We start from the raw sequence: 13,981 nt of genomic DNA on the forward strand, positions 1-13,981 counted from the left end.
GATTTTTTGTTCAACAATACTAAATTTATGAGTTGAAAGTGGTGAAATTAATACTTACACTGGAGCCAACACTACCATTACAAGAATCACGGATTGTTATCACTCATACTATTACAAGAAAAAAAAAACTTAATACAATAAAAAAAGTCGTTGTAATAAAACTAATGTCGTTGTAATAGGTGTTATTGCAACGACCAAAAAGTCGATGTAAGCTATTGTAATAAACTTTAAGGCAATAGGTTTATGCAACATTAAATTTTCATTGCAATAAATTCCACATATTGCAACAACTTATTTTGAAAATATCGTTGCAATAGGTTGATTTAAAAAAAAAATTAAACAAAATCATTTTTTAAATAATAATTTTTTCATTAACGACCTATTTTGCAATCAAAATTCAACATCAATATATAATTGGTGAATAAAATCTATAATTTCCCAATTAATACAGTTTTAATACTAACCCTTAGGAGCTTTGGTGCATAAACAATATATAAGACAATATATATTATCTGCATCACACAATCAAATAACTTGACTATGCTGAGAAGTTGATAATCTTCTTTGATTATTGTGTAGTACACAAGGTTTTGAAACCAAGGCCGGACCATACGGTATGACCGGGAAAACCTCAAACCACTCATTTTTGCGGTTTTTTTAGCTTCAAAAACCGCTTTATGGGAAAAAAGCAAGGAACTGTGTGAACCGTGGTCGAACCTCACGGTTCTGAGAACCGTGATCAGACCGCTTCTCACAACTCCCTACTTTCCTTTGAATCTGAACCTAAAAAAAAAAAGAAAAAAAAAAGTAGAACCAAAAGATTTGTGAGGGGGAAAAAAAACAAATTGAGAAGAAGAAGATGACAAAGTAGGGGCTGTGCAAAGTTGAAACAGCAAGTTAACAACCTAGCACAAATCACTGGTCAAAACCTTCATCTTCGTCTTCTGCTTCTATTTCTTCTTCTTTCTTCTTTTTCTCCTTCTCTTTCTTCTTTCCGTCTCCACTGTTGTGGTTTCTCACCTTCTCTTTGTTTGGGTTTGTTTTGAAGTCTTTTTTATGTTTCCAAAGCCCCTTCATGTGACTTGGCATTGGGAAAGAAGAAAACTTTTTTTGAAATTGGTAAAATGTTTCAGCCATTAGATTTGCAGCTTTGAGCCCGTGATGTGACTATTGATGGATTGATAAGTTACAAATAAAATATTATAAGTACTTCTAGTTGATATTTACAATTTTTTTTTCTTTTAAATGAAAAAATATAGTGTTACAAAATATCTCACAACTTTTTTATCACAACTATAATGTAGCAAAGTTTGAATGGTAGAGGAAAAATAGTGAGTCAATGGATACAATTAAGTATATAATAATTATCAAATAATTATTTTAATTTAAAATTACTATCTATGTACAATTCCTATATTATTACTATATTACTAGCAAAGTGTCCTTCTAATTCCTATATTATTAGGATATTACTATTATGAGTTTAACTAATCAACATATAAACAAATAAAGAAATATTATATCTATGTATGCTTAGGATATGATATTTCTTGTTTGTCCTATGAAAGTTATGATATAAAAAATATATATATATATATATATATATTTGAAAGATAGATTTCTATATTTAATTGGGTAATTTAATTTAATTTTTCTATTTATACTAATTTAATATATTTATTTATATTTAAATAATTATTAAATTAATTATGATGTCATCACGGTTTGAACTCGGTTCAATCTCGGTTCGACCTTAAAAACCTTGAACCTCTCATTTTTACAGTTCAATGAACGGTCTAGGTCTGAAAATCTTGTACACAAGGTCCAATCTAATTGAACTTTTTCTATTTTCCTTTTCTCCTTGCTTCATAAATGAAAATTTACTACCCCCACCCCCCAAAAAAAAAATTGGAACTTTACAATCATGTGATTTCTATGATCAAGTTTTCAAGTCATGAACCCCAAAACCAGAACCATACATATGCATGAACAAAAGCACAAGAAAACGAAAATAAAAAAGGAATTCTCCTTTCAGTCAAAGTTAAGCATCAATATTTCCATCCAAAAACTATTTATCACTTCCAGAATAATTTGTATATCTTCCCAATTATTTATGAACTTCGAACTTGATAGTCGAATTACCAAGGTTCGATTAGGTGACAACTGTGAGTTGCAAAGTTGCTAGGAAATGTGTCACTCAAGCTACATCTATAAACAACCTTATATACATATATGATATATCATATCTTATGAAGTACATAATTGTAATTTACTCCCCCTAATTCTTGCATCTTTTAACAAAAGTCTACTATACTCTTAGATTGCCCAAAATACACAGAATTCTGATCTTCCTCAAGTACAGTTTATCAGTTAGTTAAACGTGACATATAGCTCAATATTTCATTGAAATACGACACCTTAGATTTAACTCATTTCTGTCCTCCTTTTCATTTTCACATTGGTCATCTACACCTAAGGCAGTAAACGGTAAACCTGGCTCAATAGCACCATAGCATTCAATCTGTTATATGATGACTTAAAGTCTTAGAACCTATCTCTCCTAATGGGTAGACACCTAAAATTCACGGAGTCACGAGACTGATGGTAGCTTCTTGTGATTATTTCCTAGTAAGATACATTGTGTAGTTTGTAAAAGCATTGTCTTCTTCCCCCGGCCCCTCCCCTCCCCCTTTTCTATAATGGATATCGTAGTCTGTATTTGCATTGCCCTACTGAGAAAAAATAAACAGTCACGGTAGGCTGAACACTAACATTCCTTCTCTTGTGACGATAAAAAGCATCTCCACCCTATTTGAATTTTCTACATTTTACAATGTAGTCACCATTTTATTTTACATGCATGGCAAGTATAAGAATGCCGACACTTTTTGAACTAAACATCAATCTCAAAACCATCAACAGACGTTATAACATGGACATATACAAAAATCCTTGCATTTTTTGACAAATAGCATAATTTTAAGAATAATTTAAGAACAAAATATCGGCCCAAAATTATTTTTTATGTAGCATCTTTTTGGAACTTGAGTTTGTTAAACTGGAGTTTACCAAACTCAAGTTTCAAAAATTATGGCAATTTGATCAAACATAATGCTTGGAACTCGAGTTCCAAAAAGACGCTATATAACTAAATAACTTTAGTCATATGTTATTTAACAAAATTTTCCTATAATTATACTATTTAGCAAATTTTTCCCAAAAAAACGTATTACAAAACACTCCCAAGTGATATACCTTCCTCTGCCATAAGCATATATATCAACAAGGGCTTGGATTTGTCAATTCAAATGTGATCCACTTGAGTCCTTTGCTTTCTGAAATTTCAAGAATTCATCATATATATCATCCAAATCTGAATATAACATCCCCCCCCCCCCCCCCCCCCCCCCCCCCCCAAACCCAAATTTTTTTTATTTTTTTTTATTTTTTTTTATGCCCAAGATAACTATCAATTCACACCCTCATATCGTTACCATTCACTCTAGATCTGCATCTATTACCTAACACCACTTCACTCTTATAACCTGAATTGAATTACTACCCATTAGTACCACCTCCAAGAAAAGAAATACAATGAGGCATTCTCAAAAAAAGCCAAGTGATCCACAAACTACACCATAGCACAAATAATTGAATCGAACCAAGAAAAGAAAAATACAAAATACCCAATTAGACAAAAATAAATAAATTGATACAATACCCAAATAATCAGTGAACTACAAAATCCAAGTCATTACTGACCTGACCTGACCTGACCAGACATTGTTGCAAAAACTAATGGGTCCACTGTGAATTACCAAGCAAGACTTTTCTACAACACATGGGTTGGTGTGTGGTGTGGAGCATTTGAATTGATAGAAGAAGCACTTGGTATGGCAAGTTATTGTCTTTGAACAATTTGATTTATTGGAAGGTGCTTGAGCTTGAAGAAGTTGTTCCTACACCAAATTGCTATCTTTTTGTTTCTTTAAGTTCAAAGTTTGCATTTTGAAGGTGTGGAATTACACAGTCCAATAGAGAATAGTGAATGAAAACCCCCAAGGCAAGGGTTTTGGGGAATTTTGCGTTTTAAAGTTGAACTGTGGTATTCTGCGGAATAGATGTTTGTGGAAATGAATGCTATGCCGTAATGCTTAGGTGGGGGTTAAAAATTAAAATGGCTTATAGAAAAAAAAAAAAAAAAAAAAAAAAAAAAAAAAGGGCTGTGAAATAGTCCATCCTTATTGTAATTTTTCTATTAAAAAAAAAAATTGTCTAGAAGGTCTTTCTTCTGATGAAAATTTTCATGTACCATCCTTAATTTTCCCTGGTCAAATTTCATTAGGGAATGTTAATTTGTAAGCATCTTCACTTTCTTTTTGGAATGAGATTTTTCCTTCTGGTCAAAACATTTGAAAGCTGAATTTTGATTAGAATTTTCCAGCAAAGCCTTTCTTTTTCTAAAGTATTTGAGTCTCAGAGATTTCAAATCAAAGGAATGTGTTGTGTTACTTTTTAAGAGGGTGTGCTTTGAAAGTAGGCCAACTCTCAAAGAAACAAAGTTTAACAAGGACAAACTTTTCCTCCAAAACCGTCCAAAGGAAAATTTCTGCCCACCTAACAATTAAGTTGAAATTGTCAATCAACTCCAACCCAATCGCTCGTATTGCACTCCATTTTCTTCGTCAATACTTTGGTTAATTTTCCAGCTAGCACTTGCATTAGTAACTATCAGTTTAACACCATCCATAAGTACAGGAGGCGGTAGCATCAATGTAAATATATTTAAAGAGTACATGTCTTTCTCCTTCTCCTTCTCCTTCTTCTCCTTCTTCTTCTTCTTCTTTTTTATTTATTTATTTTTTTTTTTTTTTGGGAGAAACAAAGAGTATATATCTTGTAATGAATTTTATGTGATGCTGGTGAAAAACTGTAGTGGTCGCAATATAGAGTTTTGAGTTTTAGAACAAAAAATTTAATTTTTCAAAACGTATAACTAAATGGATTTATGGTTAGTATAATAAATTTCTTTAAAAAAAATATTGTAAGTTAATGTTTATAAATTTGATAGAGTTTTAACTTATAGATATGCTTGATAATGATTGTTCTTTATCAAGTTCAAACACAAATTAATTTTTGATATAAACCAAATTTGAATCCTTAGTCTTTTTATATAAGTTGAATTCAAACCCTAATATTTTATTCGATTTCAAGTGATTTAGAACTAATTAAACCCATATTGTAAATTAACCAACATTTAAAGTAAGGCGAAAACACCATTTTGGTCCCTACATTTTGGGGTCACAATCAATTTGGTCCCTACATTTTGGTAACAATCAATTTAGTCCCTGTTATTTTCAAACTGTAGTCAATTTGGTCCCTACTGTTAATTTACTAATGGAAAATGACTACGTGGCAAACGGTTTGCACTGTCGACATATTTAAAGCTTACGTGGCATATAAAATAATATTAAAAAGTACCAAATCAGCATTTTTATAATTAATAAAAAGCCATGTCAGAAAAAACTAAAAAAACCCACAATTCTAAATTGATTTTTTTAATGGAAAAAATAAAAATGAAATAAAAATAAATTATGATTTTCTTTCATTTTCTTGCAATCCAAACACACAAACATCGAAGGTTTGCAAAAGACCCAGGAAGTGAAAGTGAATCAGAAATTTTCCCAGCGTGATTTGTTTTGATTTGGAGATTGATCAGTCTTGATCTTGCTTGGAGGTTTTCAAAATGGGTTTATTAAGTGTTAATCTTTGTTGTTGTTCATTCTCCTTCTTCATTCTCTTTTTCTTGACCGGTTAATTAGAGATTTCTCCCCTTCCCATTTTCGGCAACTATAAAAAAAATTCAATTAAAAGACCCAACATGTCTTCGCCTTTCTTACACTAATCTATTCCAAAACCCAACTCTCTTCAACAAACTGCCACCACAAAGACCACCTCAGTTCCAAACCCATGTTGAAAGCTAAATCAAAACCCCATTCCAAACATACAAAGTCACAAACAATCTCAACAGTGCACACATCAAAGGAAAATCAAAAGAGAGAGAATCGAGCTTAGGAGAGAGAAACCCCTGCGACTGCGAGGGGAGAGAGAGTGAGCGCTAGCCATCCGTTTGTGGCTTGTGTTGGTCGTTGGGGACAGCCATGGGGTTTGGCTGTGTAAAGCTTGGCCATGGCTTGGGTTCCACGAAATCTGCTACAGACTTCATCTCCTCCTCATATTTGCAGTAAAGAACCCATATCCATTTGCATCCAAACGTTTTAGTGATGTATAAGTATATCAAAGGTTAAATTGGTTTAATTCTCTCTGTTGGGTTGTTGGTAATCTAGATCCTTTGCATTTCTTTAGATCCAGACACAAACAAAGTTTGCCGAGTCTTTGTCAGATCTTGATGCGTTCAATATTGAGTTTTTTTGTTTTTTTGTTTTTTTTTTTTTAATTCATTTTTAATTTTTCCGTTAAAAAAAAAATCAGTTTAGAATTGTAGGTTTTGTTTTTTCTACGTGGCTTTTTATTAATTATAAAAATGCTGATTTGGTACTTTTTAATATTATTTTATATGCCACGTAAGCTTTAAATATGCCAACAGTGCAAACTGTTTGTCACGTAGGTATTTTCCGTTAGTAAATTAACAGTAGGGACCAAATTGACTGCAGTTTGAAAATAACAGGGACTAAATTGACTGCTACCAAAATGTAGGGACCAAATTGATTGTAACCCCATAATATAGGGACCAAAATGGTATTTTCACCTTAAAGTAAATGGTAAATATAAAAAATTATTAACATTATATATATATATATATATATTATATGGTTGAAGATATAATTTATAATTTTATATATAATATATTATATGGTCGGAAGTACTTTGATTTTGATTCACGATAATCACTTACTGCACATCGGGACACAATTCTAATGTGTGAATAAAATAATGTGTAACACAGCAAAAAAAAAAAAAAACAAAAGAATGAGATAATGAGTATGATCGGAGAAGAGATCGAATCTCAACACTGCATCAAAAATGTCAAAGAGTTGTGCATTATTATGACAAATCTAGTTATTGAAAATTTTAGTTTCATTCGGCACATGAAGCATTATCCTCATAATTCGGCATGCTATTTTCGCCATTAAAAAAAGGATTAACGTATCACAATACCTTGCTTTTATACAAATATTATTTTATATATCAGCTCAGCAGAAACATGTAGGAGACATAAAAAACATGCAAGAGCATGAACAAAAAAAAGACAAAATGTTTACATATAGATCAGGTTGCAATATATAATTATTCATGAAATATGTCTATCACATTATGGCATAATTGCTAGGGTATTGATCAGAAACCACTGCATGTGCATGGTACAAGGGGTACTTATTAGGATAAGCCACTGTATTTGCATGGTACAAGGGTACTGGATATTGACTTGGAGTTGGGTCTGTTGGGTTTGTTTGCTCAGCATGCCGAATTATATGTGAAAAACGCAGCTATAGCCCATAAAAACGCAGCTATAGGATATAGCTGCGTTTCCAAACACGGCTTATGCGACAAGGCTATAGGCCCTTGCGGGGACCTAGAGCTACGTTTCTAAAAACGCAGCTCTAGATAGTTCTATAGCCGCGTTTTTCACCCATAAGTTTGAGACCTATAGCTGCGTTTTATAGAAAACGCAGTTATATGCCCAGTTTGGGCTGCGTTTCAAACGCGGCTGTAAGCTCAGACCTGTAGCTGTGTTTTTTAAAACACGGCTATAGACCATCTTTGGACTACATTTAGAAACGCCGCTAAAGTCCCCTGCATTTGTTGGTCTATAGCCGCATTTTTAAAAACGCGGCTAATAGGTCCTTTTTTTTTTTTTTTTGGCTAAACACAATTCCTGCCCAAGTAATTACAATTCTGTAAGCACTCAACAATTGCCAAAACCCAACAAGTTCCCAACCAATTACTAGCAAACAAAACTAGTTCAACAATTACATTTTTTGCAAATGTGATGGAGAATCACTGTCCATGGCATTCCACAAAATACGCAGAACAAAACAATGAAATAGCATCTCAAGATACATGCTGAAATGAGTAGCATCCTATAGAGATAGAATATCTACAGTAAACTACCTTGCAGAAATTCAGTAACTCACAAATATCCAATCTTCAGCTCATGGATTTCTAAGAGCTACCAACCGCTTCTCAAGCTCATCAACTCCCAAACTGCATGGGCCAAAATTCCATGGTTGATCAAAAACAAGAAAGAGTAGAGAATTTTATTTTATTTTTTGAATAGCAAGGAAAGAGTAGAGAAAATGAACACAGTTCTGGATTTGCAAATGAAATTCCCGCCCACCTGGGGGGTGAGGGGTTGGTAAAATGAAGATACAATTTATTGCATAAAACTAATAGACAATTATTTTGGTAGACATGGAATGCACCTCGCACAACAATCAAAAATATATAGTCTATAAGAAAAAGAACAAACAAGTGCTTTAGAACAACATATTAACATCAATTAATTTAGTAATAAACCTAAACACAACACAATAAATAAATATGATTTAAACCTAAACAGCATATCATCCCAAGACATACACATTTTTCAATAGAAAATTGCTAAATCAGGTAAGTAATCAAATCACAAAATCCAGCTAGTGATTCTCCAGTCAATTGACTCTAACAGTGATAATTAAAACACATAAATGTTGCCATGTCATGAAATAAGTGCTGTAGAGAAAATAAATTAAATAAATAAACCTTGTTGTAAAAGTGACACAACATTGAAGCACCCCAACCCCGACTACCTGTCTCTTCACTATTAGTCATCGTAAAGATTTCTCTCCACCTACAAACACAATAATCCAAGTCTGAGACACAAAATCACTAGCTAGATTACTTATTAAAAAAAAAAAAAAAAATTCACTAGCTAAATGAAAAAGTAAATATTTGCAAAAGTACAAAGCTTGCCTTGATATTGAAGATATTAATCTGACCCCCAGAACTAGAAGCCACTAGCTAAATAGTTTGCCTAGCAACAAACAACAGTGGTAACAACTCTGAGAAGAGATTTTCGCATGACTGAAATTCTCAAACAATTATTAAATTGACCCTTTATTTTAAGATAGCATAGAGCATAGAAATGAAAGGCAATTCATGATTTACTCATGAACCACACTTTAGAACTGCTAAAGAAACACTTTTTTTTTTTCTTTTTTTTTATAAAAAAAACCTTCCCAGAAATTCCAAATACAAGTTTAGATTGTGATTTCATTGGTGGGCTTTAAGACCCAGTGTCCACATGCCACAAGAGGTACTAGAATCATAAAGTAAGCAAATTACTAAAAACAGAAAAAACCAAGCCCTATGACTAGAACCCCTCCCTCACCAGATTTTAAACCCCTAATCAGTGACTTTTCTTTCAATCCAACACCAAACACTTGAGATCAACAAACTAAATTATCAAACCACTATCACCAATATAAGTTTATGACTATAACCTATATATGTATGTTTATGTACTAAAACAATATATAAAAGTCAATGTATGTAAATATGACAATGAAAAGCAGAAGATATAAATTTGCCTTGAGTCATTAAAAGATGCTGTAACAAGCATTGATGGATAACATGCATCACAAGTAACGTTATCATAAGGAGAATAAACTTCAAAGTATGTATATATACATATAACAACAATCTACTTCACTGGATCAAAACATTGACAACTAGATGGTAAAACATTTCGCTTTAAGGGCGACCCTTCAAAAACCCCACTTGTTAGCATAGTTGATTTTTTCTCATCTTTTGTCTTAGTGTATTTTTATATAGATATAATTGTTTCTGTTATATGTATTTCTTGTTGGCATATTTTATAAAAAAAAGTAATTGATGATTATCTTTTTTTTATTTGTCAAACATTATTAAGAAAACAAAAACACGCCTTGATCACAAGAACATTCAATTTAGATAAAGGTTTTTCGTGAGGCACAAAATTTGCCTTTAACAGCTAAAACAATATTAACATGTGTTTATTACATAACTTAAAAGAAAAAAAAAAAAAAAAAAAAAAAAAAAAAACCTTGCAAATGTGTGGTACCAAATTGACTAAAGCTACGGTAATACCACCAGTGCTCCCTCTAAAATTGGTATTCCATGGGTTTAATTTCTATACAGCAACCCATCCTAGAACCTCTAAAAGAGGATTTCTTGATACCCAATGAACACAAGGAAGAGCTAGACTTCCAGGTATTAATCTTCCAAAATTTAAAGGACAGGACCCATCAACATAAATTTGCAATAAAAATGAGTTTAAAATAAACTTATTATTATTTGCAGTAGAGCATTTGAGCAGCTAATAGCTTTAATTTAAAATTAACTTACATGAAAAAGAGATGCCAAATCATGAAAGCCATCTTCCCTCTTGTTGGTTATTCTTAGGAAAACATTAACCTGAAGCACATACATAGACCACTAAATTCAACATATAAATTGAGAAGCACAAAACTTAGCACAGTTTCTTAGGTGTTGTACCTTAGAACATACATAGGCCACCATATTCAACCATGTGGTTGCATAGACCAATGAACCCATGGTTGAACTTAATTGTCTTCGAAAAAGATTACACTGGTTTTGTTGTATTGGATAACACAACCTCATGATTGAGTTTAATTGGGCACCTAAGTTTTAACGTCTAAAGAACTGAAGCTAAGTTTTCCTGAAACCGAAATGCCTCAAAAGTTGAATTCAAACAATGGAAGGTGATTACCTTGCAAGGTGAGAAGAGAGTCAGCCTTGAAAGGGGTGCTTCCTTGTCCACTTCATCTGCTAACTTATTTATCCTTTCTTTGGGATTATATACTACCTAATTACCCCAGCAACTAACCCACAATTTAATAAATGAATAAAAATAAAAATAAAAAAATAACTTGAATGAAAGCATGATAACAATAGTGATGAAAGAAAACACTTCTACTTGTCTTCTTGTGGGAGTGTTTGAATCAGAAACCATGGCTCCGACTCTTTTTGAACTGTGAGTTTGAGTGAAAATAAGATGACCCATTTGGCTTAAATAAAGAGAGATGGCTCTGGCTCTGGCTCTGGCTCTTCTTAGAGGAATTGTAAGAAGAGAACAACATATTAAAAATCTCTTAGCTAGTACAGTCAATTCGCATCTATTAAGAATCTCACCCAACATATTAACCTAACCCCTTTGATACCCAAATACATTCGCCGTAACACAACAACATTCTTCTCATTTCACAACCTTATTCTTCCTAAAACCTTTTCCGCCAAAAAATTCCAAAACCCTTTCTCATTTTTCTTTCCAAAACAGATAAATAACAACTCGATGCAATCCAAAAAATATTTTTTTAAAAAAATTGACCATTAAATACAACACCAACAGTACCAAAAATTGACCACACGCATCCTCAACCATAGCTTATCAAAAAAAAAAGTTTCTTCACTCCATATTACATCAACTCCCACTTATCAATTTTTCACATGAGCAATCTATAAATGTCAATTTCATTAGAGCCTTGGCAGAACATAAATCACCACCAAAAAAAAAAAAAAAAAAAAAAAAAAAATGAAAAACCTAAAGGACCATGATTAATGATTTGATCTCAAATAGCAAAACAATAAGAAATTAAAAATTAAAAATCCTAAAACTATTTTCTAGAGATCTGATTGCTGAGTTCAATCAAATTCCATGAATGAGAGAGAGAGAGAGATAATGACATACTTGATTAAGTGGGGGCCTCCTCCAAATGCCTCTCAGATTTTTATGGGTACAAAACCCTCGAACTCTCTAGCGGTATACAGGATCTATTATTGGAATTGGAATAATATTATGATTTATTATTATAAAATTAATTGACTGAATAATAAATATATTAATAATATATTAATAGATTTCCCTCTCTCTCAAAAAAAAAAAAAAAAAACCAAAGCCTGTGTCATTTAAAAAATTAGAATTATTTTATATTCAACTTCACTGAGTATATAAACGGAGCAAAGGACAACATAGATAGATCAATTTATACCTGTGGAGGTTTTGTCAAAAAATTGCATTCGAGATCGTGACGGAGCTCCTTCGGGACTGAGTTTTAGGAAGGATGTGATTGTAGATCCATGAGGCCTTTAACCTCCACAACACCGACTCACGTTCCACACGCCATTTGGGGCTCTCCTAGGTAGTAGATCAAGAAGTTGAGTTCTAGGTTTTAGAGAGAGAGAGATCGGATAAATATGAAGTGTTTGGCTCAGGTTTAGAGAGAGAAAGGATGAGAGGTTGGGAACCACCATCATGGTGGTGGCAGCTGGGCTTCACGACGGAGCTAGGAGTGCCTTGTTTAGATCAAAGAGAGGGTGAGGGGTGGGAGAGAGTGAGAGAGAAGGTGAGACACCGGGTCAGAGAGAGATAAATCTGAGGGTTTTGAGGGTTTTTTTAATTATTTTTAATTTGAGGGTTTCAAGCTGCGTTTATTAAACGCAGCTCCAGAAATTTTTAAGCTGCGTTTGATTAGCTCTAAGCATCTTTTAAACGCAGCTCCAGGGCTGGTCTATAGTCGTGCTCTTAAAAATGCGGCTTCAGCCTTACCAGCAAAACGCAGCCTCAGCAGCACAAAACGCAGCTTCAGGGCTGGTCTATAGCCGCGTTTTGTGCGTCCGCGTTTCTTCAGTTCACGTCTTCTCTTCTTTTTTTTTTTTTTTTTTTTTTTTTTTTTTTTTTTTTGCATTTGTTGACTTTTGGGAGACAAATGTTACTGTTATGAACAGTAATTTTACTGTTCATATACTGTACTGACCCTATCTATGTATTAAAAAATATTAAAAATGAATCCCACGGTACTATTTACCCATTTAAAAATTATTTTGCTACAGTGTTTTCAGTTTTAGCAACAATAAGCTCAATCCAAACGATCCATAATATATGTCCAATGGTAGAGCTGCGTTTCTTTAAAAAATATACGTACTGTGCTGACACTGTTCACGTATTAAAAAATATTAAAAATGAGTCCCACGGTATTATTTACATATTTAAAAATTATTTTGCTACAGTATTTTCAGTTTTCAGTTTTAGCAACAATAAGCTCAATTCAAACGACTCATAATATATGTCCAAGGGTAACGCAGCTCAAACATTGCTTTGGAGCTGCGTTTATGAAAACGCAGCTCAAACATTGCTTTGAAGCTGCGTTTTTTATAAACGCAGCTCCAAAACGCAGCCTTAAAGCACGTTTTTTGTAGTGGCACTTTCTGCTTTCAGTTCTTGCACACTCTGAATGGTGGCAGAGCCAAGCTTCTTCCTTAGTGAGCGGGTCAAGCTAGCTAACCGAGTCAACTCCATCTTCTATCACTACCACCAGACTTTCATATGCTCCTTCAATCACCACTGAGGTCACACCTTGAGAAGAGATATACCCAAACACAAATTTCACATAATATGAGTGTTTTGGAGCATTGGAAAGTATTGGTGCTTAACAATTTTTAGCCGGTAAAGATTGGTGGTGCAACCAGTTGATGTTGTGAGATTTGGGAAGCTAGTGAAAAGAAGATTTCTAAAAGTCCATTGATAACTGGAGTTTAGAGGGATTAAATACATTAGGTAGCATAGGTTTAGAGTGTCTTGTATTATTGTACTCTAGCTTATTTACATTAAAATTATTCGGTTTTTCTTTTTGATAACACATTGGGTGTTAGTTTGCATCCTCTATACCTACTGCCCTTTACATTAGTTGTTAGGTTCTAAAAGTTTAGAATAATTGGCAAACCATAAAAAAGAAAATTGTCTAAATATAGATTTTAGAGTTTATGAAGTCATATTAGAGAATGCTCAAAGTGTTGCAAGTCAAAATTCAAAGAACGTACAAATTGTAGGTTCAAAAAGTCAAAATTAGACTAGTTCGATTGATCAAGAGAATTTTCAATTGATCAGGCTTGATCGATCAGGAGAAGTTTTGATCGATCGAAA

The 13,981-nt window shown here is 33.0% G+C and overlaps 2 protein-coding genes across 29 annotated transcripts in view; one reads left to right on the forward strand and one right to left on the reverse strand.

Moving 5' to 3' along the window:
• The window catches only part of LOC126694175 (heavy metal-associated isoprenylated plant protein 47-like), a 48,628-nt gene that overhangs the window by 17,163 nt on the left and 17,484 nt on the right, over positions 1-13,981 (forward strand). The gene's annotated exons all lie outside the window — the stretch shown is intronic.
• Positions 7,972-12,520, reverse strand: LOC126694172 (4-diphosphocytidyl-2-C-methyl-D-erythritol kinase, chloroplastic-like). Of its 28 annotated transcripts, none has more exons than XR_007645634.1 (8): positions 12,051-12,515; positions 11,750-11,832; positions 10,973-11,108; positions 10,772-10,867; positions 10,537-10,682; positions 10,387-10,455; positions 8,764-8,851; positions 7,972-8,226 (listed from the first exon to the last, which is right to left on the reverse strand). XR_007645634.1 is itself a non-coding variant. In XM_050390254.1 (5 exons), exons 1-4 carry the CDS (start codon positions 11,198-11,200, stop codon positions 8,825-8,827), a joined length of 420 nt encoding a protein of 139 aa, XP_050246211.1. In that variant the 5' UTR covers positions 11,201-11,743; the 3' UTR covers positions 7,972-8,226; positions 8,811-8,824. The 28 variants fall into 28 exon arrangements, 3 of the variants coding, with proteins under 3 accessions (XP_050246211.1, XP_050246212.1, XP_050246210.1); XR_007645632.1 differs by having other exon boundaries at positions 10,537-10,696; XR_007645640.1 differs by having other exon boundaries at positions 10,537-10,883; positions 10,973-11,033; positions 12,051-12,518.

This window comes from Quercus robur, chromosome 8, assembly GCF_932294415.1.
Source record: "Quercus robur chromosome 8, dhQueRobu3.1, whole genome shotgun sequence".
Lineage (NCBI taxonomy): Eukaryota > Viridiplantae > Streptophyta > Magnoliopsida > Fagales > Fagaceae > Quercus > Quercus robur.